This window comes from Centroberyx affinis, unplaced genomic scaffold (genome assembly GCF_046629955.1).
Source record: "Centroberyx affinis isolate AG114_WGS23_722 - 3 ecotype Tasmania unplaced genomic scaffold, CSIRO-AGI_Caff_v1 ptg001078l_1, whole genome shotgun sequence".
In the NCBI taxonomy this organism is placed as follows: Eukaryota; Metazoa; Chordata; class Actinopteri; order Beryciformes; family Berycidae; genus Centroberyx; species Centroberyx affinis.
Window position 1 is genome coordinate 303,108 of NW_027279625.1, and position 26,066 is coordinate 329,173.

The 26,066-nt window shown below is 46.2% G+C and overlaps 1 protein-coding gene across 1 annotated transcript; it reads left to right on the plus strand.

Moving 5' to 3' along the window:
- Positions 1-24,845, plus strand: ephb3a (eph receptor B3a). The gene is made up of 15 exons (XM_071523254.1): positions 1-132; positions 5,704-5,768; positions 8,034-8,706; positions 10,832-10,987; positions 13,005-13,340; positions 14,040-14,164; positions 14,692-14,848; positions 15,036-15,144; positions 15,450-15,502; positions 16,239-16,361; positions 16,994-17,241; positions 19,617-19,832; positions 20,235-20,384; positions 21,961-22,154; positions 24,734-24,845. The coding sequence occupies exons 1-15, from the start codon at positions 69-71 to the stop codon at positions 24,843-24,845; spliced, it is 2,781 nt and encodes a 926-aa protein (XP_071379355.1). The 5' UTR covers positions 1-68.
- The last annotated feature ends 1,221 nt before the right edge of the window (positions 24,846-26,066 follow it).

A 26,066-nucleotide genomic window follows, 5' to 3' on the forward strand; every position in this document is an offset into this window, starting at 1 on the left:
CTGTGTTTGAGTCTCCATCGGAAGGGTCCAGTCTACACACCTTTATTCATGTTGCAAGACCCTGTTTTATGACAATGGATTACTTGCTGTGGGTATGCAGCCTCCTTCTCCCCGTGGTCCTGGCTGTAGAAGGTAGGCTGTGCCATTTTACATTTTTACGAGTACTTTTCCCTCCCGCAAGATGCACAATGGGCTGTTCGGGCTGGATTGGATGTTTGAAAATAAAACTCCACAATCATCTACCATTGTCAGGAAGAAAATCCCTGTGTAGGAATGAAAAGTTAAGAATGAGCATTTTTTTTGACATTTTCAGTAGTTGAATTTAATCGGGGGCGAGTCTGTTCCATCAGTTCACACAGCAGATCAGACTGTATTTTGGGTGGTGAAATGGCCTCGGTGTGAACAGTGTTTAATTCATGTTTGGGTTAATCAAGGCTGTTAGTGTAATGCGGACCCGCTCTGTTAAATTGGCAATTCCGCTGAGTATCAATTTGCTTTGTACTGTATGATTGTAATCAATGCACACATGTATCAACAGCGCTCGCAGCACAGCCCATTCCATATGTGTGTGTGTGTGTGTGTGTGTGTGTGTGTGTGTGCCCCGATGACACCCCTGTGTTTCCATTGCGGCTGAGGGACTGCCCTGTTGCTATTGTCCCTTTTGTTGTCACAGCCACCCGCTCAGTGAGGATGCCCACCTGCCCCACCTTCCCTCACCCACACCTCTAACACAGCATCATGGGTAGATTCTTACCACGGACCGAGTGGGCGTCCCTCTCAAGGAGGTCTCCTGCCGGTGTAGAACAGAAACATTAGGCTCGTCTGAGATGACTACCTGCACGCCTGGAGAATAGACGAGAGTAGCCGAGTGCAGTCAGGCGAGGAATCAACAAGCCGAACACTCCCGAATGCACACTCACTGCTCTTTTTCTTCTTCTTCAGTTTTGTTTAACGGCGGTTGATAAACAATTTAAAAGATGCATTACCGCCACCCACACTCATTGCTCTAACGACCCAGACCTTCACGTTACTTATTTTTATTTTAACGTAGGCATTACAGGTGGCATTTATGGAAAATATTACATAGCGTTCTAATATACGGACTGCTCATGGAGTGATGTCTTGGAACAGATATAAAAACTGAAGTTTCTTCATTTCACTGTGGGTGTGTGATACAACTGTGTCTAACCATCATGCAACGGACCGAGCAGTCGCTGGTCAAAACTGCGCAGGACTTGCTCATCTCAAACGAGCCTATTGGTATTCATCTTGGACGCCTTCGTATGACGATGAATACCAAAGGTGCCGTTGGGTTCAGGTACCACACAGTGCTGTGAACGCAGACCAGAGCGGATCAGTCCCGGCCCCAGCAGCGCCACAGGACTCACATGTGAAACATGTTAGATGACAAGTGTGAATTAAAGGTCAATGGCTTAACAAGTAGTGCGCCTCGGCCCCTGAAGCTGTGTTTATCTGAGTATTGCTTCAGGGAGCAGCCCACCCGCACCACAGCGCCTTCACTCACACCCAGCAGCATCCCAGCAACGCCGCTCCTCTGTGTGCTGTAGCTACATTTCTCTGCCTGCCTCCTTCTCCCTGTCCAATCTGCTTCTCCTGGACCGTGGCCAGCTTGATCCCTCATCAATTCTGGTGTCAGCAAGTAAATCAATGCAGCGGCAGCGGCCCTCCGAGTCCCAGTAGGCCCTCATGGCCCGATGATCAGCCTGTTTCCAACCCAACAGCTCCCAGTTACTCAGCGCTCGGAGGTTAACTAATGTTTGTCCTCTGAGGATAAACATGAAGGGCAGATGAGCGGATGAGTTTGAACGTGGGAAGGGAGGCGGCGCGAGGTCGAGCTTTTCGCTCAGTTGGACGTCGTCGTTTAGCCGCTTACTCAGTGAATTCAACACATGGCTTGAGTCTCAGATTTGTTTTTCAGATCGTCAAGTGTTTGTGCATGATGGATGGTGTGACTTGGATCGCAACTTTAAGTACATTCTTATGTGCAGTGCGTACAGTGATTACAAATCTCACATTCTCACCAACAGACAACAGTAAAGCCTTCAGCAATGCAGTGTTAATGTAATTTATAGTGAGTCTTTAGCGTACAGTTTAAAAGCTCATAAAATAGATGGATTACTACTTGGAAAACATTCTATAGGAGTCATCTAGCATAGGCGTGACTGAAGGAAATGCATTAATACTCAGTTTTCAGTCCAGCCTTTGTGATTGTTCAAAAGCAATAGTGAATTTCCACATCAATAGCGAGCTTCATCCTCATCTGCCTTCTCTCTATACATCAGAATGTAAACATGAATAATTATTTATTGACCCGTAAGAGCAGATGCAAGCGGCCCTGAGGAGAGATTGAATTAGGTCAGCTTGACTTGTTTAAAAAACTGCTCATCAAGCATCAAACAGAGCATCACACTGGACTGTAATTACATGTGATTCTGCAGAGACAGATGCACTCAGCTACAAATTAACTGTTGCTTAGAATTAGTCTGCTGTAGCTGTAAACTCGGCTCCTCAGAAGTTAAATCACAAGTTAGATGTTTGAGTCAAAATGCCAGTGTTGTATGCCTATTTATAGACACATATTTGATCATCCTCCAATCACTGAAGATGATGTTCAGCTCTTAATATTTCATGTGTTTGCTTGTTGGCAGTGCGTGTCAGAGTAATACAAGGAGAGTTCTCCCTTTCATGATGCACCCGCTCTCACAAAGTGAATAAAACATTAGCATGTGTGAGCTCCCAGAGCGCGGGGAGAATGCAGAGTTGTGTGGCATTTTGGCTCCGGCGATCAAAAACAGTAAATGCCACGGGTGGTGATGCTCTGAGGACAAGTTCCCACTGGAGCGTTGTTTTCTTACCCCAGGGGTGGACTGACTCCAGCGCCGCTGCAGCTTTATGGGAGAGGAGGGGGGGATTGCTGGATTTGAGTTATAGCAGCAAGGGAATCTCACAGGCACAGTAAATTTAACAGGCGATGGGAACTGTAGAACAATTGGGATATTTTTTCGATCTAAACCGGTTTCTGGGAACCAGCGAGTTGTCAATAATATACTTTGGTAATAAGAGACTTGACCATGTATTTTTAGTGCATTACAGCAACACATAACTCAGATTTAGAATTTATCACTCTCTTCTGCTGGCTAATAATAATAATTGTAAAAAGAATATGATTTATTAATCTCCTTAGGGAAATTCTCTTTCTGCCCTCCTCCACAGGGAGGTCAAAGTTCAGTTCCAGAACTGCGACCTGGAGCTGGTTCAGTGTCTTTCTCAAAGACACTTAAGCAGGGCTTGAACTTATAGGTCCCACGGGTGCAGGGCGATCTCCCCACTCACTATGCCGCTCTGTTGCCCCTACATGTGCTCTTCGTGTCGCGCGTGACCTGGCAGGTGAAGCCTGTTTAGGAGAGCGTCAGTGCAGACTTCTAAATCTGAGGCTGTCAGAGTGTCGTCTGACTCTGTTGCCCGCGGGCGCTGGGAGTAAAGGGGGGGGGGGGGGGGGGATCAGACACCCAAGAGACGAGCTGGATCTGGGGATCAGCAGCGCGGGCATGTCGTTTAACCTGCTGGATGTACAGACTTGTATTCATTATTGGATTATTCCCTGCCTCAAGAATGATGAAAAGCCGTTGCTGTTTCTAATGCACATGTAGTTCAGACTGTCACCATTGATAGTCTGATCCCTTGTACATGTAGTTACTTCCAGCTCAGTGTCTACAGCTATAGGTGAACGGACCAAACAGTGATCTGTTCGCTCAATCAAAGAAGAAGACACTCAAGCCAAGGATATACTGTTGACCGAATAGTCTTCTGTGTTTAAAGCAGTGTATAGGCAAAATATCAGCTGCCATTATGGCACCAAAGCAATGCTGCATTCCTTAGAAAGACATTAGTGTGGCTAGAGCTGGGTGATATATCGTATAATATCGATATTGTGATATGAGCTAGATATCGTCTGGGATTTCGGTTATCCTAATATTGTGAAACTTAAATGTCACTTCTTCCTGGTCTTAAAGGCTGCGGTACAGTAAAGTGATCCAATTTTCTGAACTTACTAGCCTGTTCTGGCTGAGTAAAATAAACATTGATTGGCTTCACCTGATCATCATATCCACATTACTTATTACTGATTGCACATTACTGATTACTAATGATCATTACTTATTTTCAAAATGTTCTCAAATATCTTATGGTCACATCCTCAATATCCAGGTATTCGGTCTAAAATATTATGATATTTGATTTTGTCAATGTTGCCCAGCCCTAGTTGTGTCTTTATTTTGCAGTCCTGCTATGGTGGTTCTTCACAGGTAGTGCCATTTGTTTACCAAGGAGACCCTCTCACCCCCTCTCACCCCTCTCACCCCCTCTCACCCCCTCTCACCCCCTCTCACCCCCTCGCTTTAGCACAGTTAACAACGACCTGTGAGCAAATGGCACACAGCAGGCCTCATGTCATTGAGTCCTCGTGAAAAAAAAAAAAAGTGTAATTGTTGCAAGTAATTATGCTTTAACAACAGCGGAACAATGGCAGTAAACTGGAGTACAGCTGTATATGGAGAATCAAGAGGGCCGGTGCTTCAGACGCACCTTTTCAGGTTTAATGAAGTCGCTCAGCCGTCACACAGATAACAGCTGATTGACAGCCTGACACACAATGCCCATTGATACCGCTGTTTATTCTCTGCCTCTCCTCCGGTTGTCTCGCCCTCTCTCGCACCTCGCCGCAAAGTCGTAAACAGCCAGGTGAGGGGGGGAAAACCCCACTAAGATCACCTGTTGCTAGGAATCGATAGATCTCAGTCGGTTGACTCTCGCACAAAGACGGAGAGCACACACACCGCCCGGGCCTCCCGTGAAGCACACAGATGGGAAATTCATGGTTCTGTCAAGCGCTTTGGGTAAAAGCATCTCTCCAAATGGGATATGTTAAATTTCCTCAAGCTTATTTGACCTCTCTGAACGTGCGCTAGTTAATGGAATATTTTCTACTGACAGTATCTTAGAGCAGTGGTTCTCAACGCGGGGTCCAGGGACCACCAGGGGTCCTTGAGGGGGTTCCAGGGGGTCCCCAGTATATTGATGAATTGTTAAACTTCAGCATTATTTCATTTACAAGAAGTTAACACAATTAGGGAATGTAGAAGAATGACTGTTTTGAGTTTCACTGTTATCTCTCTACCTACAATACAGATAGTCATGGAATTCTGGACAAAATCATATCTATCAATAAAAATATGCTCAGATTTGGGTTTGAGAGACAGAATCTCATTAAATGGGGGTCCATGGCCCTAATGTGGACTAAATTAGGGGTCCTCGATATGAAAAAGGTTGAGAATCACTGTCTTAGAGGATGTCTAGTACCGCAAATGAATAGAGAAAAGAATGGCCGTTTGCATGTGTCACACACTTTTTTTGGGATGAGAGAGCTTTAATTAGGTGACATCACAGATATGTTGTGGTTGACAGTGTACTAAGGCTTTCAAAAAGTGTGTGTGTGTATGTGTGGGAGGAGGTTATGAAAGAGAGCGAGAGAAAGTTTTACCTGCATCCTTTATAAAGCAAAAAGGACTTCTGTGTGGTCCTTAATGTTGTGTAATGATTTGTGTGTGTGTGTGTGTTTTTTTTCCTCTCACCACTTTATTCAAGTTATAGTTTGTCAACCCTCCTACTCTTGATTTGCAGAAACCCTAATGGACAGTCGGTGGGCAACCACAGAGCTGGCTTGGACCACATTCCCGGAGAGTGGGGTGAGTTTGTGTGTGTGTGTGTGTGTGTGTGTGTGTGTACCCATAGCTCGTTTTGCCTTCCCTTTTTTTTCTCACAGCATTTGTTCCATTTGCTTGTTAATAGAGCCCACTCTGCCTTGAACAACACACCTCCCACTGTTTTATATCTTTGTTTACGCAGTGTATGTTTGTTTTCTTGGATACTAAGAACAAATGAGAAACACACTGTGTGACACTTTTGGAAATGAACCACATACTTAGAAAATTTAGAAATGAGAAAACTCTATATATATATACTGTATATATCTATAGAATCTGTGCATATTGGACCCCTACCTAAAACAAACAAACAAACAAACGCAAGCAAACAAATCAAACCCCCACAGTATGTAAGAGGCTATTAGGCGGGCTATACCTTGCATGTCTCCCCATGAGAGAAGGCTTGATAATTGAAAGCATGTGTGTCTTTTATAATCCGGACCCAAGAGCGCATTACAGGCAGGAATTAAGGTTTTCAGTTGATACCCCCCATAGGAATGGCGAGAAAATAAAACAACATGAATTTGACCCCGGGGCTAACAGCCTGACAGACCTCCCCCACTCCCGGCCAGTGTAATTTGTCTTTGCTACGTGAGCGCAAAGTCAGTCAATGGAAACGGTGGGTTGCCATGGAAACGATCTCCGGCAGCCCGGCTTCTTGTATCCTACAAGGCCCGGCTCTGAATGTCCCGGCATCCATGAAGTCATATGTCAGGAGAGGCGAGGCAGCCCTTCTCCTCCCGCCTGACAAGCCCATACGTTTGGGGCCGGCAATTATCATATTTGTCAGGTAGTGCATCAACGTGTTGCCGTTGATTTACGACATGTAATGCTGACTCTTGGACTCATCGTTTGGGAATAAATTGCGCGCGAGCTCATGGGACGTGAGTGGAGTTATGCATTATTTTCTTCCAGTTGAAATAATCAATTTCTGGGAAGCTCATTTGTTATGGAAATGAAGCATTCAGTGCAAAGGGGAATTAGGGGGGAAAAAAATCAAAAAAGATTGACTTCTCGCAAGGTTATTTCCTCATGGACAAAATGTATTGACCAATGCAACCTGTTCATAATCTGGATATACCTTTTGCTCTCAAGTGGTAGACTGTAATGTTAGTTACCATACACACAGACTACTATTACCCAAGAATAAAGCTTTGAATTCAAATGATCTCTGATTTATTTTATATTGATGTACAGACAGGAATATCATCATCCTTAGGTCACTGTTTTGAATTTTCAAAGCTAAACATCCTGAGAAGATTCCAGTCCTAGGCATACTAACCAGATGGGATGCAAATATTTGCACTCGTGCTGGAGGAGCAGGCATGTAAAATATATATGTATATATATATCCCACTTAACCTGAAGTGCTCCAGAGTGCTGCCATGATGACATTGCACATCGCACTTGCCTTTTTAATAAATAACTCACTGTTTGCATTATAGAATAACCACTTGGATATATGGGAAATGTTTCCATTTAAAATGCATACTCTCATATCTCTTAGTACAACTAGCAAATTTATATGTTATTTAGAAACCAGATTTCCTGGTGAGGCTGTTTTGAGCAATATTATATGTGTGAGCACTGCGGTGCTTCTTATAGATCTGCCACAGTCTGCAGGTTATTTACTAGCTGCTGTAGGTTTACCATGATAAAGGCCTTACCAAGACATTTGTGATGGTTTGGACTACAGTACCTCTACAGTACATCTGATCACAATCAGACCCATTAGTCAAATAAGGCATAATGCGTGAAATATGTCTTAATAATAGTGCATAATGATTGGAATTTTCTGAATGATTCATGCAATTAGAAGCATTTTAGCTGCAAATTATACCACACAGGGCACACGTGCGGAACACGCTTGTGAACGTGTGTGTGCATGTTTTGCATTTTGATTATGAATTTTATATCATGTTTCAGACATCTGAACATTTCACTTGTTTGAATGCCCTCTGTGCTTGTTTTGGATTAGGCTGCACTGCATTTGATATGACTCAGTAGTAATTAATATTAGTAAATGAGTCTCTGGAAGAATAGGAACTTACTTGCATTAAAATAAATAATATCAATACATAAGGAATTAAAATGTCTCATTTCACACTTCAGCTTACCCTACTCTTTTCTCCCCATTGTTTTCATCAGTCTTCCATCAGTGCTTTTTTTGTATAGTTTTGATATTTTTTCCAGTTTCACTGCTGTCATGTCTTCCTCTGTCACAATGCCTCTCTGTTGTCTCCACAGTGGGAGGAGGTGAGCGGCTACGACGACTCCATGAGCCCCATCAGGACCTACCAGGTGTGTAACGTCCGGCAGCCCAACCAGAACAACTGGCTGCGGACGGACTTCATCCCCCGCAAGGGCGTGCTGCGCGTCTACGTGGAGCTCAAGTTCTCCGTCCGCGACTGCGCCAGCATCCCCAACATCCCCGGCTCCTGCAAAGAGACCTTTAACCTGTTTTACTACGAGTCTGAGGGGGACACGGCCACAGACACCAGCCCCCTCTGGAGGGAGAACCCCTACGTGAAGGTGGACACTATCGCCCCGGACGAGAGTTTCTCCCTGCTGGAGGCGGGCCGGATCAACACCAAAGTGCGCAGCTTCGGCCCTCTTTCCAAGGCCGGCTTCTACCTGGCCTTCCAGGACCTCGGCGCCTGCATGTCTCTCATCTCCGTCAGGGTTTTCTTCAAGAAGTGCTCCACCACCATCGCCAATTTCGCCGTGTTCCCCGAGACGGCCACGGGCGCGGAGGCCACCTCCTTAGTCATCGCCCCGGGGGCCTGTGTGTCCAACGCCATGGAGGTTTCCGTCCCTCTGAAGCTCTACTGCAACGGGGACGGGGAGTGGATGGTTCCTGTGGGCTCCTGCACCTGCATAGCCGGTTTCGAACCGTCTGCAGACGATACCCAGTGCCAGGGTTAGTGTATTTAAGAGACATTTCGACTTTTATTTAACTAAACCTTCTTTATATGCTCAGCGCAAGTCACCTCAGTCTATGCCCTCTTCTCTGCATTTATTGTGTGGCTCCTGAAAGGGGGTGAAGGAGGGTGGAGGAGAGTATGAATTAATGAGGTGTTGCAGAGAGGAGCAGCATACAAATATTGTGAGAGCAGGACAGGAGGGAGAGAAAGATAGCGGGAAGGCACAAAATAGAGAGCCAATAGATTTTGCGCGAGGAAAAAGCAGATAATGGGAGGGAAAGGTATTTGCGGGCCAGGGAAGAGAGATATTAAGAGAGAAAGAGAGATAGTGAGAGTTAAGAGGTGTGAATTGCCAAGGCAGGGACAGAAGCGGTGGCCAAAAGGAAGGGAGAAAGAGAGGGGGAGGGGGGCTGCAGAGAGGCAAAGAAAGACAGGGGAAGCGTTTCTCTCACCTGGGCGTGAGAAATAGTGTAGAACACGTGCTGGAGAGCTCATTCGTTGCCATTTGGCGGCTCAAGGTTAAAAGCTTGCCGCCAATGCCTGATAAAAAGCTCTCTAGGGCTTTAGCCAGCGGTTACGATGAGGAAGTGTAATTTCCTCCTCGGCCTCCCGTTAGTTAATCTACAGGCGGCCACACTCATTAACACCACTCAGACCAACGTGAGCCAACACTGCCACGCTAACATTAATCACTCAGACATTTCATTTCTTACCTCAGTCCCGCTGCTGCTCACAGCCAAACACTGCATGAGATGGAGAGAAGGCAGAGGAGGAGAGGAGAGGAGAGGAGAGGAGAGGAGAGGAGAGGAGAGGAGAGGAGGGGGGAGGGAGAACAGAGAGACAGAGGGAAGGAGGGAGACCTTAGTGTATCCAAAAAAGGAAATCATCATGCCCTCCAAAGAGGTTAATGGATTGAAGCAAGACAGTGAGGTGATTCAGCAGCCGTTTGAAAGAAGCAAGGAAAACAAACAAAACAAAAGAAAATGATGATGCAGTGTGTAATAGAAAAAAATAAATCAGATCAGAGAGTGTGCAGGGCCTTAAGGTCTCTGTGAATTATGAGAGGGAGAAAAAAAAACTACATTTTCATCTTATCTTCCTTGGCTTTTTATTGCATGGTTTTTAGAGCTACATTGTGGGCCATTAGCTACACTGATTTCCCTAAAAGTGGCATTCTTGGGAATTAGGGTGGAACTTGAGTTCAAACTGAAAGACCACTTAGCCTAACTAGTTAATCACACTCCCTCGCTGGCTGGGTTTTATGAGCCCTCACGCTGATAGGACAGATGTTTGCCAGAGTCCCCGGTTTTACACCGCGAGTCAGGAATGTGGCAAACAGTAAAATCTGGGGCTCTGGAGGCTGATATATCCAGACCCTTTACTGCTAATCCCCTTTATCTGAATCCTTCTTTAGTCTAGGCTTATGTTGGTTTATCCCTAAGACTAGATATCAGCCAACCTTCAGCTTGACACCTTAGAATTTGAATTAATCGCTTGGACACATCGTATAAGATTATGCCGCTTTGTATATTTTTCTAATAAATCTCCTCGGCTAATTCGCGTTGAGTCTGACGCCCCTCCATTTGAATTGATGTATTGGTTTATTATTGAGCTGTTCTGCATGCATTTGGAGGCCTTGTTTGTATTCAGCAGTGTGGCTTGGAGAGCTTAGCACCAACCAGACGCTGATTGATGGGTTTAGGGTGTATCCCTTTTCTCAGAAGCTTTCTCAATCCCTGTTTGTCTGACAACAGCAATCTACTGTCAGCAGTCTATCTTCATCTCTCTCCTCCTCCTTTTCTTCCGCTTCCAACATGGAACTTTGCTGTCATCCCGGCTCTCTTTTGGGGAGATTAATGTCACCTGTTAGAGAGAGCGAAAATGCGAGAGCAGACGCCAACGTATAGATAAGAATTCGGGCTTAACTGTGCGCCATTCCTCACATACATCTCAAAAATATTCTCCATAAATATTGGGTTTACAGGGTGCTTTAGAATTGTCAGCTCAAGCCTGACTGTCTTAGATTTGACAGATGTGATAGCGGCTTGTTTCTACGGCAGATTGACAGTGACAGCGTCCTTTTCTTATTGTCCTTTTTTTTTTTTGCTCCCTCTCGTCTAGCTTGCAGCCCTGGGACCTTCAAATCCAAATACGGGGAGGGATCCTGTTTTCCCTGCCCTTCCAACAGTCGCACCAGCGCCCGAGGAGCCAACATCTGCCCCTGCCAGAACGGCTTCTACCGCGCCGACAGCGACCCCCCCGACTCTGCCTGCACCAGTAAGCCATCCTGCAGCACACAAACAGCGGGGTGGAAAAAAAATAAAGAAAAACCTGAATACTGGAATTTACTTATGCACACGAAATCTCTTTTTCAAAGGTGAAACGAGGGCGTGGGTTATATAAAGTCTATCATCGCTGTATGTCAAGAAAAAATTGTTTTAGCTTGATCACAATGCATTTTTGATTTTATCCTGTGGATTTTCTTTTGGTTTCATAAGCCTAAGCCTAATTTTCTCAGCCCTCTGAGGAGCATGTAATCCTTCAACTGAAGTGAAAACATGAAAATCAACAAAATTGGAGCTACATGGTTTTCACAGGACAACAGCGATATTATCAGTGCCAGGTTGCCTCTGTTGTTGTGTGTAGACGTTGCTTGTGGAATAAAATGTGTGTTTCCAGAGGGGGAGAGGGGGGACTTCTGCATGTGAAATATTACAAAAGGCAGTAGTAGTGCGTTCGGTGTTAACTAGGCTAGTGCGGTGCTGGCCGCGGCGTCCACGGCCGTTCCTCACAGACAGGTTTCTCAGAGGGAGAAGTCCCAGCAGTCGTGCTGATGGAGGACGACATGTGCTGCCTTGACCGCGTGAAATCCCCCCCAGGGGCCGTTCACTGCCTTAAATGACACACACGGCCCGTAACTGTCTTCCCCAGATCCTCGTCACAGGAACACTTTGGACTGTGACATTGACCGGCGTGCGCGGGCAGGCGGGCAGGCACACAGGCACGACCGCAGACTAAACACACACACACACACATGCACGCCACCCTGACAGCTCTGTCCCGATGGTCTGTCAGAGCTTGTGCCAGGCAGTCTGTGCTTTGTGTTGGAAGTGGTGTGTTGCACAAGAGAGCCCCGGCAAGTCAATGGCCGGCAGCTTGGACTCAGCGTGTGTTTTAGATGGGTGTCCAATTAGAAGAGGCTCCACTCTGAACCGTGTCTGCCTAATTAGAAAGGACAGGGCAAGCGAAACGCGGCTCAAGGCTAGCTGGCTGAGGAACTGAACTGAGCGGACAGGCAGTTTTGGCTGTGAGGAGCAGATTGAAGGGAGATGCCCCGAAAGCTTTTCCTTGTGTGTGCCATGCAGCAGTTGCCTCTCTCTCTCTCTCTCTCTCTCTCTCTCTCTCTCTCTCTCTCTCTCTCTCTCTCTCTCTGGCTGCTTTGAGACAGGTTAGATTTTCCCCAGCTGGAAGCTTAAGGGAGAGCAGTTCTCTTCTTTTGCTGTAATAGGATGAAAAGAGTGTCGGCTGAAGCAATCTTTGTTGCCTCCCTCTGCAGTTATCATACTTTATCCAGGTTTCAAACACTCTTTACTCAAACTGCAGCACTGCTTATTGAGAAGCGCTGGCCTCAGGGTATACTGATACAAGAATATGAATTTCTATCATCGTGGATTATCCAACTTCCATGAATAGCGATAGAGATGTTATGCGTGGGGATGGACGTGGGTTATACTCCATAGCTATTTATGCAGTTATGCATAGGAGTGTGTGTTTCCTCGGAGAACATTACCAAGTGACGAGCGGTGGATTCGGCGCCGTTCTTGTTATGCATGACATGTCCTATTTATCCTGTGTTGATTTATGTTCTTACACCATGAAAAGAGATTTTTTTCCCCCCCAAGATGTTCCCCTCTTGTGATCTTTTTACATGCACTCCATGTCCTCCACTTGATCCTGAGGATTTTGTCCGGGGCTTGTAAAGCATGCTATCTCTTTGTGGAAAAGGCCTCTATAAAAGGAATAGGATTATTTTATTGTAAAGCCTATTTCTGTACATGAAATACTACCTCGTGTCACCTTCTTACACTTTATTAAATATTAAAAACAGGTTTTTCTTTCAGAAGCAGGGAGAATACTGTAAGCAAGCACTGGATGGGGAGCATGACTAAAGCCTCTGTGGTGTGTGTGTGTGTGTGTGTGTCCGTGCCTGTTTCTCTATCCCTGCCCGCCCGCCTGCTTGGACACCTACGTGTTTGTTGCGCGTGTGTGTGTGTGTGTGTGTGTGCGCGTGCAGCTATCCCTTCAGCGCCTCAGAATGTGATCTCTAGCGTGAACGAGACCTCGCTGTCCTTGGAGTGGGAGGAGCCCGAGGACACGGGCGGACGGAGCGACCTGGTCTACAACGTGGTGTGCAAGAAGTGCCTGCGAGACCGGAGCCCGTGCACGCGCTGCGACGACAACGTGGACATCGCGCCGCGCCGGCTGGGGCTCAGGCAGAGGAAGGTGGTGGTGAGGAACCTGCAGGCGCACACCCGCTACAGCTTCGAGGTCCAGGCCGTCAACGGGGTTTCCGGGAAGAACCCCTCCATACCCAGCTACTCCACCGTCAACATCACCACCAACCAAGCCGGTTAGTAGCAGAAGCTCTCCCCGTCCGAGCCGATGCATAGCGGCGCTCTAATCAATAACACTTAACATCACTATCAGACACGCTGGTTAGCGGATCCTCCGTTCAGTCAGTGTCAATGAGTGTCAGCTCTCAGTATCCTTAGTAGTATTAATGCTGTGAGTCAACATGGCGGGACAAGCTCATCAAGAGCGACTCATGCGGCGTCCCTCGCTGCTGTTCCCAGTGAGTCTCGGGAAAAGCAGGTGAAATGTATAGTTTACGCCACATTTCCACTGTCAGCACATTATCAACCAGGCAATATCTTATATTTCACCCCGACAATGTCACCTTTCAGCATCACCACCTAATATCTGCAGCGTCACCGTCAGCCAAACTGGTCAGCACCTTTCAGAGCCTGTCATTACTCTCCCAGTTAACCTGCACTTAATCCACCTTAGTGCAGTTTATGGACCCGTGACAATGATTGTCGATTAAGTCAATTTCAGGCCTCACTAATCAATAAGCTGCAGGACACGATGAAGGTGAAACGTGTGCCATTGTCTTAACCTGTTCAGGTTGGACAGTTTTGAATAATAATTGTCTTAACGATACTGTGATGCTTTAGTGACTCCCAAAGGGAAATTCTGGTTTCGCGGCCTGAGAGGTCAGGGAGTCAGGGTGACTTCACAGTAACACGTCTCCTCTGTTGTCCGACCCCAGCGCCTTCAGCAGTGCCTACCGTCCATCTGATGAGATCCACTTCAGACACCCTCAGCCTGTCATGGCTGCCCCCTGAGAAACCAAACGGGGTCATCCTCGACTATGAGATTAAATACTATGAGAGGGTAAGCTCCCACTTTTTACCCTTTGCCTTAATGTAGGTCACAGCACTAGCCTTATTGACACTGAGAATGTCCTTTTCAAGAGTGACCAGCCCAGTAAAGAAAGTACTTTTTTGTTTTTGTATTGTTTTTTTGTTAGATGGTGTTGATTTCAGTGTGTGTGTGTGGGTATATATGTGTTGTTGGGGGGGGGGTTATGAGTGTCTTGAAATTCCAATGAGTTGAGTCATGTTGAGTATTGATCAACAACCCTATCAAACCTATCAGATATATTATGGTCGTTTTGTGCTATGGGACAGTAAAAATCGTACTTATTTTCCCTTAAAATAACAAAAACGCTTTGATTTAGGCTGAATACTGACACATTGTTATTGCCTGTCTATCCTTCATTCATTTAACACCAGCAGTGTCTAAATTTTGTCTTCTACCATGTCGCTAACAGAGAACCAAAAGGTCTCTGAGGCGAATCGCCCATCTGAAAATCACAAGGGAAAAAAGTTCTCCTTTAACGGTCCTATGCTGTGCCACAGGGCCAGGCGATGTCCCACACCGTAACGTCCCAGCACAGCTCAGCCAGGGTGGAGGGGCTGAGGGCTGCCACGCCCTACGTGGTGCAGGTCAGAGCCCGCACTGTTGCGGGGTACGGACGCTACAGCAACCCCATGGACTTCAGCACCAGCCTGCACAGTATGATCAACCTTTCTCCTAGTCTCCGAGTCTAATGCCTATAATCTGGTGGTACAATTTTCTTGATGCGTGTTGAGGCTAAATAGGTTTTATGGTTTGATTGGTGGCCATGCAATACAAGCCTTTCTATAATCCCTAACAGTACTTCTGTTATTTACTTATTTGTGTGTGTGTGTGTGTCTCCCAGGTGACCCTCAGAAGTCGGTGCAGGACCAGCTGCCTCTCATCGTGGGCTCGGCCTCTGCAGGTCTGGTGGTCATTGTTGCCTTGGTGGTTATCGCTGTGGTCTGCCTCAAGTAAGAGTTTGATTTTATTACCACAACCCTGAACTGCATGTTTCATTTTATTAGTTGCATTCTCAACAGAGTCTCATTCAATTTGAAGTTGTTTTCAAAGGGTATTCTTGAGTTCAAACAGGAGCACTGAACCAAAAATAAATAAATAAATAAATAGAATTTCTTCATGAGTTCCTTCCTTGGCAGTCGGTGGCATCATATGGTAGTTAAGTTAGATATTAGTTTCATTCCCTCTACCTGGAATGGGTCGAGGCTGAAGATTCATGATGTGAATGTGATTTTGTTTGTGTGCTTCTTGTTTACAGGAAGCAACGCAGCGGTTCTGAGCTGGAGTACACAGAGAAACTGCAGCAATACAGTGAGTTTTGGTGTGCGTGTGTGTGTGCGCGCGCGCGTGTGTGTGTGTTTCACATCTTTCTGGCCCTCTGGTCCTGTCAGGTGAACTGCGGCCTTTTGCTCATGCCAGTACAGTTAACCAAATGATTCAATCAATTATCCAATCACCTGACTGACGCAGGAAATCATTTCTCTATTTGCTCAATGAAAGTCATGACCAGACTGATCAGCTGAGCTGTAAAACACAAACAACAAGACCAAACTTCTAGACCATCCACATGCATACAATTATATTTATTACCAGACTCCTATGACAAAGGCTATGTTCAGACTGCCAGCTCAAATCAGATTTTTGGCAAAAAACATACACCAATTTTTGCAAATCAGATTTAAGCCACATTTGTATGTGGTTTGAAATGCAATTCAAATTGGAATTCTGCAGTCTGACCGCTCTGGACGCGGTTTTCAAACTGTCCTTCATGTCACTTGCAACACGACACCTGACGTTTTGCCGCTTTTTGGTTTGGTTCCATATTTGAAAAAACGTGCCATCAGTTACCATACGTAGACACGCCTGCGTCGTTACCACGGCAACCAATGCAGATAGCTTATTGGTGCCTGAACACACAAATACGACCTGCTCACTTGTAAATGAGAGTGTGGACAGTCAGTCCTAAAGATTGTATTTGAGAAACAAATCGGATTTGCCTGCAGAAATGCTGACTTTGACTCTTTGATTTTTTTCCTCTCCATCTCAGTTTCTCCGGGGGTCAAAGTGTACATCGACCCCTTCACTTATGAGGACCCCAATGAAGCCGTCCACGAGTTTGCCAAAGAAATCGACATCTCCTGTGTGAAAATAGAAGAAGTCATCGGTGCAGGTAAACAACGCCATCGGCTTTGTCCGAGAGAACGGGCAATGAATCGGTTTTGGAAGGGGCTGAAGTCAATATCTTCTCCGCAGCTCTCCCCCCCGCCTAGTCTGTTGTTTTTTTTGGGGTTTTTTTCTCAGCAGCATGTCGTGTCCTAACTTTACCTCAAATGACGGTCTGCTCCCGCTCGTTCGTCCTCCCTCCCTCTCTCTCTCACTCTCTCTCTCTCTCTCTCTCTCTCTCCCTCGTAAACACTCTCATTCAGGCACCAAATGCAAAACCCCCAAGTTCCTCACCCGTCCTCTCTCTCCCTCCACCGCCTCCAGGTTGCACTCTCTATCGAGACCGGTCACTCCTTCTCTCCCCCGACATTTTGACCTCTGACCTCTTGCCTGGCGCTCTCCTCTCTCACTCTTCCCTGTACGGTTGAAACCGATCCCCCAGCTCTTTCAACTCCACTCCCTCACCGACTTTTCTCCTCCTCGTGCAAACCAGTAATGTTCCCTCTCCCTCACTTTCCCCCCCGACTCCCTCCTTTTTCCTCCACTCTCCTCCTCCTCCCTCCCCCCTGCTCACTCAACCCCCCCCCCCCCCCCCCCCATCACCCTCACCCACCCACCCCCCACCCCCCCTCGCCCCAGGTGAATTCGGTGAGGTGTGCCGCGGGCGGCTCAAGCAGCCCGGCCGCAGGGAGGTGGTGGTGGCCATCAAGACGCTGAAGGCCGGCTACACCGAGCGCCAGAGGCGGGACTTCCTGGCCGAAGCCTCCATCATGGGCCAGTTCGACCACCCCAACGTGATCAGGCTGGAGGGCGTCCTGACGCGCAGCTGCCCCGTCCTCATCATCACCGAATTCATGGAGAATGGAGCACTCGATTCCTTCCTCAGGGTAAGCTCGGTCGGGAGGCGCGCGGCACCTCTGACAGAGAAGATTACTGCTCTGTTTGTATCAAAGCTGCGAGGAACACACACACACACACACACACACACACACACACATACACACAGTCATTCACAACACCTCTGGGTTATCGGGATGTTTTACTCTCTGTAAAACACCCCGAGGCGCTCGGTTGCTGAGTGATAGAGATTAAATGTGTAATATAACGCCTGGAGACAGGCATAGTCTTTCTGCTTGACGTGACTGAGTGATACTGACAGGCTTCCAGTGTACAAACTCCTGGTGGAACAGTGTCACATGCTAGACCTTTGGATGGTCTCACTTCAGTGTGTTTAGAGAGTCTTTGTGCAGCTATAGAATACATAACTGATTGGAGTTTCACCACCACCTACACACAAACTAATGCTGAATAAAGGCATGATGGGAGAACAGGGGTCACGCTGTACATTTCCAGCTGCGAGAGGGCTTTTATATGTCTTTCACATTCAATGCTCTTTTGCGGCTGCATACATTAGTGCGCCGTGACGAACTCTTGTTACCTTGGAAGGGGTTACTTAACGCTGGAGGTGCGCTGATGTTCTGCCGCTGTTCTTTAAAGCAACATAAAGCCGACCCTTCTCCATCCACACACACACACACACACCCCGATCAGACCGTCCAGTCCGTACATGATCAAAAGGACCGGGCAGCGTTTGATACAGATTAGCTTTGAGATCTATATCGAAAAGCAGCAGGGTTTTTTTCTTGATACCTCTCGTCTGAACTCTGGTAGGGACACACACACCGCATCTGCGAGTCCAGCCTGAGCCTCTTCCTTCCTTCTCACCCACTCCTCTCAGTCAGCTGTCCGGCCAATAACACAAAAACAAAAAAAAGTCCAAGGCCTGTGCTGTCCCCACCCCCGCTCCTACCAATGTCACACAGCGCGTGACTCAGAGCAACTCTGAGTACTGATCTAATGAGGGAGGGCCCTTCAGAGTAGCACACACACACACACAGACAGATACAAACATACAGACACACACAGACTGTGGTGTTCATAATATGGTGCCTGGAGACACGAACACACACACAGAAACACACAGTGGACCACACATAGGCACAGGCACATGTATGTATGTATGTACACACATGCTCAACCCAAGAGCCAGTGAAGAGAAGAGCTTTGAAGGCCTGCTATGAATCATGCCTGTTGTTTATACATCCATCCATCCCAGCTTGTTTCTCTGTCAGACTTCACTGGAGTGTGCAGAGTACAAAGCAGAATGTTTATGCTTTTGTCATGTCGAGTTTTCTTCTCTCCTCTCTCCATTTTGTAGTTTCAAAGAAGGGATTGATTTTGTCCCAAACTGTTGTTTTTTATTCCGCCGATAACTCAGGTCACGACAGGAAACCTTACGTCTCTAGCTATGGAAAAGTTCACAGTGCAGTTTCAGCATCATAGAGGGCTGGAAGGATTTCCTCATTATCTGTCAGTTAATTGTAAATTGACATCCCACTGACTAGTATTAATTAAATGTACTCTTATCAGGTTTGTAGTTACAATGGGCCTCATTTATGAGCCTTCGCAGGCTGGAGGGCTGACCTGGGATCACTGGCCAGTGTTCCTTGACTCTCATTCATTACGATCTACAGAACAAAGTTTATCCTAGATTAGTGTTCCTACTGTGGCACTCTTCATAAATGTGGACCATTGTAAGCAAATTAAACCCTCAAAGCCCTAATCTCAGATTTCTTTGAGCTTCTGAGTTTTGAACATAAAAGGCTAGATTCTGCAAGTCAAAGGCTTTGAAATGGAAAATAAGCTTTGCGCAACCCACTCAAACCATTGTAATTCAGTTGACAGGACAATTTTACTTTAATGTTCACAAACTAAAAATGCAAACAGAGCTTTTTGCTTCAGAGAATACATGTTAACACGCGCTCTTAAATATCATGCACTGCCAGTCCCTCTAACTAGTTTGTCAGTCAGTTTGAGAATGGAAAAAATACCTCCAGTTCCATGTTTTTAATTTCAGCGTTGCGGCTCTCTTTTTGTTTTTGTTGGGATTAAATATTGAGCCTTTAATGCCTTCAGTGTCACAGTAAGGAGTCTAATTATTCAGCTAATTGGACAGCATGCATGAAAAGGTCAGCTGTCAACGGCTGACAGGGCCAGCCATGAAACATTATGACAGATGTCATGTTTATGTAGACTCAGTGACTGACTGTTTCTCTTATCTCCCTTCTCCCTCTCTCTTCTCCCCTTTCCTCATTTCTCCACCTTTTCTATTCATTTTAAAACTTTTCACTCTCTTCCCCCTTTTTACCTTCCCTCTCCTCCCCTCATCCCCCCCGCTCTGGCTCCGGCTGTGTCTTTGCAGCTGAACGACGGGCGCTTCACAATGACCCAGCTGGTCGGGATGCTGCGTGGCATCGCTGCAGGGATGAAGTACCTGTCAGACATGAACTACGTTCACAGAGACCTGGCCGCCCGCAATATCTTGGTCAACAGCAACTTGGTCTGCAAGGTCTCCGACTTCGGCCTGTCACGCTTCCTGGACGACACTTCCGCTGATCCCACTTACACCAGCTCTCTGGTCAGTGTGTGTGTGTGTTTGTGTTTGTGTGTGTGTACCAACTCTAGTCTGCTCCTCTGTGTTTGTACATTCTGTGCATGTTTAATTGAGCTTGTTAATTTGATCCCCTTCACTTGTTTAACATGTGCATATGCATGCATGTGTGACTGTTCTTGTGTGCCAATGTTTGTGTTAGTGTTCAAGACCGTCTGGGAAATTTGCATCAGCTTCTGTGTGTGTGTGTGTGTGTGTGTGTGTGTGTGTGTGTGTACGCATGCGTGTATGTGCAAGCCAGCTTGTGCGAGTTTGTGCATCTGCCTGTTTGTGTATCTCCTTCCCCCTGTGTGTGTGTGTGTGTGTGGTTACAATGCCTGCAGCGCCTCCTGGGGTCTCAGTACCATCCCCCTCTGTGTGTCTGAGCAGGGAGGGAAGATTCCCATCCGGTGGACGGCGCCGGAGGCCATTGCCTTCAGGAAGTTCACCTCCGCCAGTGACGTGTGGAGCTACGGCATCGTCATGTGGGAGGTGGTGTCCTATGGAGAGAGGCCATACTGGGACATGAGCAACCAGGACGTGAGTTACACTCCCTTTACACCTGGCATGAACACGTGTTGTGTCTGGAGTGTGTCTAGATCTGATGGAGCTGGGTTGTATACACCTGGCGTTAGAATCCATCTACTCACCCTTGTAATAATTCAGGGGAAACCATTTTTAGTAGTATGTGACTGTCCAACCAGCCTGCTGCTTCCTGGTTGGATCCACACGCAAACGTTTATTTCAGTTAGCGTAGCTCCTATATGTGGACGCTGCTATATTGTAGACGCATTGCATTTACACTTTGTTGTTAATGTGGCCGAATGCGTCCCTGATCAGCTCCAGAGCTGGTTTGGGCGATCGGATTACAATCTGTCCTCCGTGCGTCTTGGCCGCATTTACACCTGTATTTTTATACATACTGTATATGTATACCAAACACAAACACACACACACAGACTGTTATGTGTAAGTTTAGGGCCAGCAGAGTTTCAGCTGAGCTGTTGTGGCTGTGATTTCCAGCCTGACATGTTGGATCTGGGCCTGTTCTGTTCTGTTCTGCTCTGCCGTCTTTATCTCCACACTGCAGATGCTGGTGCAGCTGCGTGCCTGTGTTCTAGTTTTTACCACCTTATTTACAACCCTAGCCTGCCCACCCTCTACAAATCCATACTGCAAAGCCTCACAGACACACACACACACAGAAGCATATTCCGGAAAAGGCTTTTTTTTTTTACGGACGTTGTTACCTGTAGGCTATCTGCACTGCACAGACATTGTAACTACAGCAGTGAGCTTGCAGGAAAGAAAAGAAACCTCTCGGTTCCTCCTCCCCTAACAAAGTAGCGTAGCATTGTGTACACCTCCACTTCACTCTCCGTGGAATATGTGCTCTGTATTGTGCTTCAAAAGAGAGTTGTAATGCTGATGGCAATAAAGCAAAGAAGCTAGAATGAAAAATGCCAGTAATGTATGTATAGCTTCAGTAACCGAATCCACATGCAGTAATGAAAGCATCAAAGTAGAGGTCTTTTATTGTTCTCTATAGCCTTTGTACCACAGTCATCGCTCAATAAGCAACAGAGTCAACAGATAGTGGATGTAAACAGAGGTACTTGTAGACTAGAAGTACAACATAAAAATCAAAGGACAGGCAGCAGGAGAAGAAGAGCCCTGCAGAGATGCTTTATTGCTCCCAAATGGCAATTCTCATTGTTGTGGGGACACACAACATATGGATGGAAATGCAGTTGCTAGGAAAAAAATCATATCAATGAGGCACACATTTTCATCCTCCACTTACTTATCCTCCCTATCAATCATGCCTCTTGATTTGACAAGTTAGAGAATACTTTCTAATAACAATGTTTTTATAGTATTGTGAGGATAGTTACAGGGAAGAGGAGAGGAATGTGTGACAGCATATAGCAAGCGCTGAGAAAGAGTTTAATGCGGGACGTAATACAGTAACTGGAGGTCAAGTTTTCTACTACATAGCAATCTCCATCCAATCCATCCCAGAAACACCGTATGAAATTTGCATTATTCTCTCTATGCAGGACATTCTGGGTACTCTACAGTGCAGTGTTTTCACCAATTATTTCCCGCCCCTCAGGTGATGACGGCAGTGGAGCAGGACTACAGGCTGCCCCCGCCCATGGACTGTCCCATGGTGCTGCACCAGCTGATGCTGGAGTGCTGGGTGAAGGAGAGGAACCTGAGGCCCAAGTTCTGCCGCATCGTCAGCACCCTGGACAAGCTGCTCCGCAACGCAGCCAGCCTCAAGGTGGTGACCAGCACCTACTCAGGGTGAGTGGAAGTACAGGAGGCTTGATGGTTTGTTTGGATAGTATTTTCTCTCACTCACTGGCTTTCTCTCCCGCTTTTCCTCAAATGAGAGAGATGCATGTCATGATTTGTGCCTAAGCTTGCGGTCACACTGTTACACTTTTGTTTTGTTCCACTTTTCACATGCAAATTAGCGCATGATGTCATCTGGCGACTTTTCGAGCAGCCAACAGCCACTTTCCTGGGAAGAGAGCTGGCAACACTGGAGCGATTTCTAAAGTTGGGAAAAGTTGAAGTTGTTAGAGGAGCACACATGATTTGGATTGCATTTATTGTGAGCCAACCAGTGACAAGTAAGAAGAATCAGAGTTTCACAGTAGTTTCACAGCAGTTTACAACAACAACAACCAGAGCAGAAATACGAAAAGTAGCAGTGGAAATGTTGGTAGTATTTGTTAATTCCCAGCAACTCTGATCATAGAGACTCGGTATGGGAGCGTGTTGGCTGTGCTGTGGGAGTTTCTGCTACGTGTTTGTAAATTGTACCTAAGTGCTGTTTGCTGACAGCGGTAGCTACTGCAGCCGGTCATTATGGAAACAAAGTATGCATCGTGCAACCGGCTTTTTACCATATTGGCACAAAAAGCAGTTGAGGCTATGCTTTTTCTACAATGAAAGCAGAATCCTGTGAACACACCCTAACAGGGTGATATGATACCCTGCCTTTCACCCTCCAAACTTGTCCCATACTGTATATACGATCTGTGGATTGGGTGAAGAAGACTTTCTAGTACAGAGAAGACCAGAGCTTTGCCTCTGGGAGTAAGATGTCACAGTAAAAAAAATCATGGTTGGCCTGTAAAGGGGCACATCAAGGTTCATGCTTGTTGGTGTTGGTGTTTGCTTTATGCTTTTGGCTGTTGTCATCAAAGAGATTAGCTGTTTGAATTGAAGAGTTTTCATGTCAGAAGTCTGGTTCTTTCTCGCTGATTCCTTTTCTTTGGAAGTCACGAAGTGTAGAAGCTGCCTTATTCATAGATAGTCCTCCCTGCATTGACAAGTTGTTTTTCAGCTTTGTTTTGAGTGCACATCTCCTTCAGGGTGGAGTGCAGTGAAACTTTCTGCAGTCGCTGCTGTTGGAGTGGCACAGTCAAACAGGAACAGCCTCGGTGGAACGGCTTCAGTGAATCCAAATGTTGTTCCAGCCATCTTCTGCATATGGTGAACATTTTTACTGACGTGTTTGTTCTGAGTTTTGTAACCCTGGCATCCAGTCAACAGTATCATTAGTGTTGGGTTAGATGGTAGATCTTGAGCTCTATAGTGATGTATAATGCATCAAGTGCACATCTTCAAGCGCGTGGCTCCGACTACGCAATAGTTTCCTATTTCCCACAGACACAAAAGGCAGAATTCATACATACAGTAACCGGGTCCTCTGCCAGCTCCTTGGCTCACAGTTTCACTATAACACCATGCCCCAAGGGCGACTCCTATGCCAGGATTGGGGCTCAGTGAAGCTAATTGTGTGTGGAAATGTAATGGCTGACCTAGGTTTAATTCCCCCTACACTTGGCTGGATCCTGGAATGTAGGTGATAGGACAGACAGCAGCCAGAGCTGCTGATGTGGAAAAGCAGGAGGTGATGAAGTGTGAGTAATAAGGGAGATTGAGGAGAAGCTAAAAGAGAGGAATGTGTTTAATTAGGTTGCTAATGAGCTTTTTAATGCGTCGGGGGAGGGCGCGCCCAATGCTACGACTAGCGAATGGGAGAGGGTTGTGCGTGTGTGTCTGCACACGCACGCTTGTGTGTGTGCATGTTATGCTACGTGTCGCTGTATGCGGATGACATGCCAATGATTAATTTATAGCCTCATCTGTATGCGACAGCGAGAGATAGATGGAGAAGGAGCAACAGAAAGAGAAGGGGAGAGAGAAAGGATCATGTTGTCAGAGTGTGATTTAGAGAGCGTCTGCCGTGTTTGCGTGTGTGAACCTGTGCTTCTGAGGCAGCCAATGCACATGTGTCGCCGCTGCTGCTCACCTGCCATTGGCTGATCAATGATGTCGGGGCAGATAATGGGAGAGAGGGAGGATATGAGATGCATCCCTATCTCTAAAGTATCTTCAGCCAGGAGAGCCTTAAAGACAAGGACGCTGGCCGCGGAACAAAGGACACTCCGACACTGTATCTTGCCCAGATAGCTGAGATATATGCTCAGCTTTTATTAAAACCTGCAGTGTGATGAATTGATCTGGCTTAGTGTTTGAATTGGACTTGGTAAATAGCAGAGGAGGGTCAGCATCAGCAGTTTTGAACATATTCTCATCGTGCTGTATTTGTTATTTTTATTGTCTAACACATCATCGCTCTGCCCTGACATTTGAGGCTCACAGACTGTGAGGATTTTGCACAGCAGCCAGTGAACAATTTATGACTAAAACCGACTGGATCAGAAGGATGTCTTTATCCGCCGCTTCGATAGCATCAAGTGTAATTAGATGTATCCTCTGTGTTTTGTTTAAAGTGTCCGTGAACCTGCTGGTGACCTGTGTGTGTGTGTGTGTGTGTGTGTGTGTGTGTGTGTGTGTGTTGGCAGGGATCTGCTGCGGCTGGGAGGGACGCTGCCCGGCCACCACAGGAAGAGTCCGGACAGCAGTCAGGAAATCGTTCGACAGCAGATGAGCCAAACTCTCCCCATCAGAGTGTGAGAAAATAAGAGGCAAACTGGAGAATACAGAGCGCAGAATGCGTACAAACTACCTAGAAACTCTTAAACGTGAAGAGCCTGATGTGTGTAAAAAAAAAAAAAAAAAAAACAGAAGAAGAAAAAAGAAGGAATTTCCTGCTACACAGAGGACCTTTTCGGAGATTTCTTTCCGCGAGCAAATGGAGATTTTAATGTCCGTGAAAACAGAACTTACCATCGCAGTGTGTGTTCATTACTTGACACTTGTGGATTTGTGAAAAATGTCTACTGACATAAACTGACATAAAGCCAAACTTCCTATTGCCCCTTCTCAGGTTGTGTTTGCATGTCTGCATGTGTTTTCTGCTGGTTGGGAAGCGCTCCCTCCCCCTCAGTGAAATCAGTCCCTCCTTTCCTTCACCTCCTCATACCTGGTTCCTCAGACTACGGATGGGAGAAACTCACAAAAATGACAGACTTCAGTGCCAAGATGAAGCGGCCTTCTGCTTAACATTGACTCTAAGAGAGCTTGACATCTGTAGATGTTCAATCCAATTACCTTTTTAAATCCAAAATCAACTCTGCTCTTTCTTTTGCTGTTTTGCTTTTTTAGGGGGAAAAAAACAAATCTTTCGTCCTTCCTCATAAATGTCGTCTTCCACATGGACTGGGAGATTTTATCATGTTACAATTCTGTACAGTATCCGAGTATCTGAGTCTTCATACAATCTCTCTGTCTGCTCCGGCCAATGGGAGCGGCTCAGAGATGTAACTGACTGGACACTGTGCAGGCCACATCATGTGCATGCCAAAGTGGAAGCTTTATGGGAAAAACAAGCAAAAGTAGAAATAGATTCCACATAACTGTCGCTTTGTTGGCATTTACTGTATGGACTTTAATGTCCATATTTTCTTAATCTTATTTTATTCATATATGCATTGTTTTGAATGCTAAGTTATTACCTATTACTGCAAAAGAGTCTTCTGTGTTTTTTACAAGTATCGGGGCTTATCTTTTTTATTCTAATGCTTGTTTTTTTTCACACATTAACAAACTAGACAGACATGAATGAGTGAACGAGAAGGCAACGCTCTGCCCAGGCGGGACGAAAACTTTCAGAACACTGAAGATATTTTGTCAAGATTGCTGTTCCGCATTTTCAAATGAGAAGTGCCCGTGGTAGTGGTGTGTTGTATATTTACTTTGGCAAATGTGTTGCAGATCAATGGGAATTAAAACGGT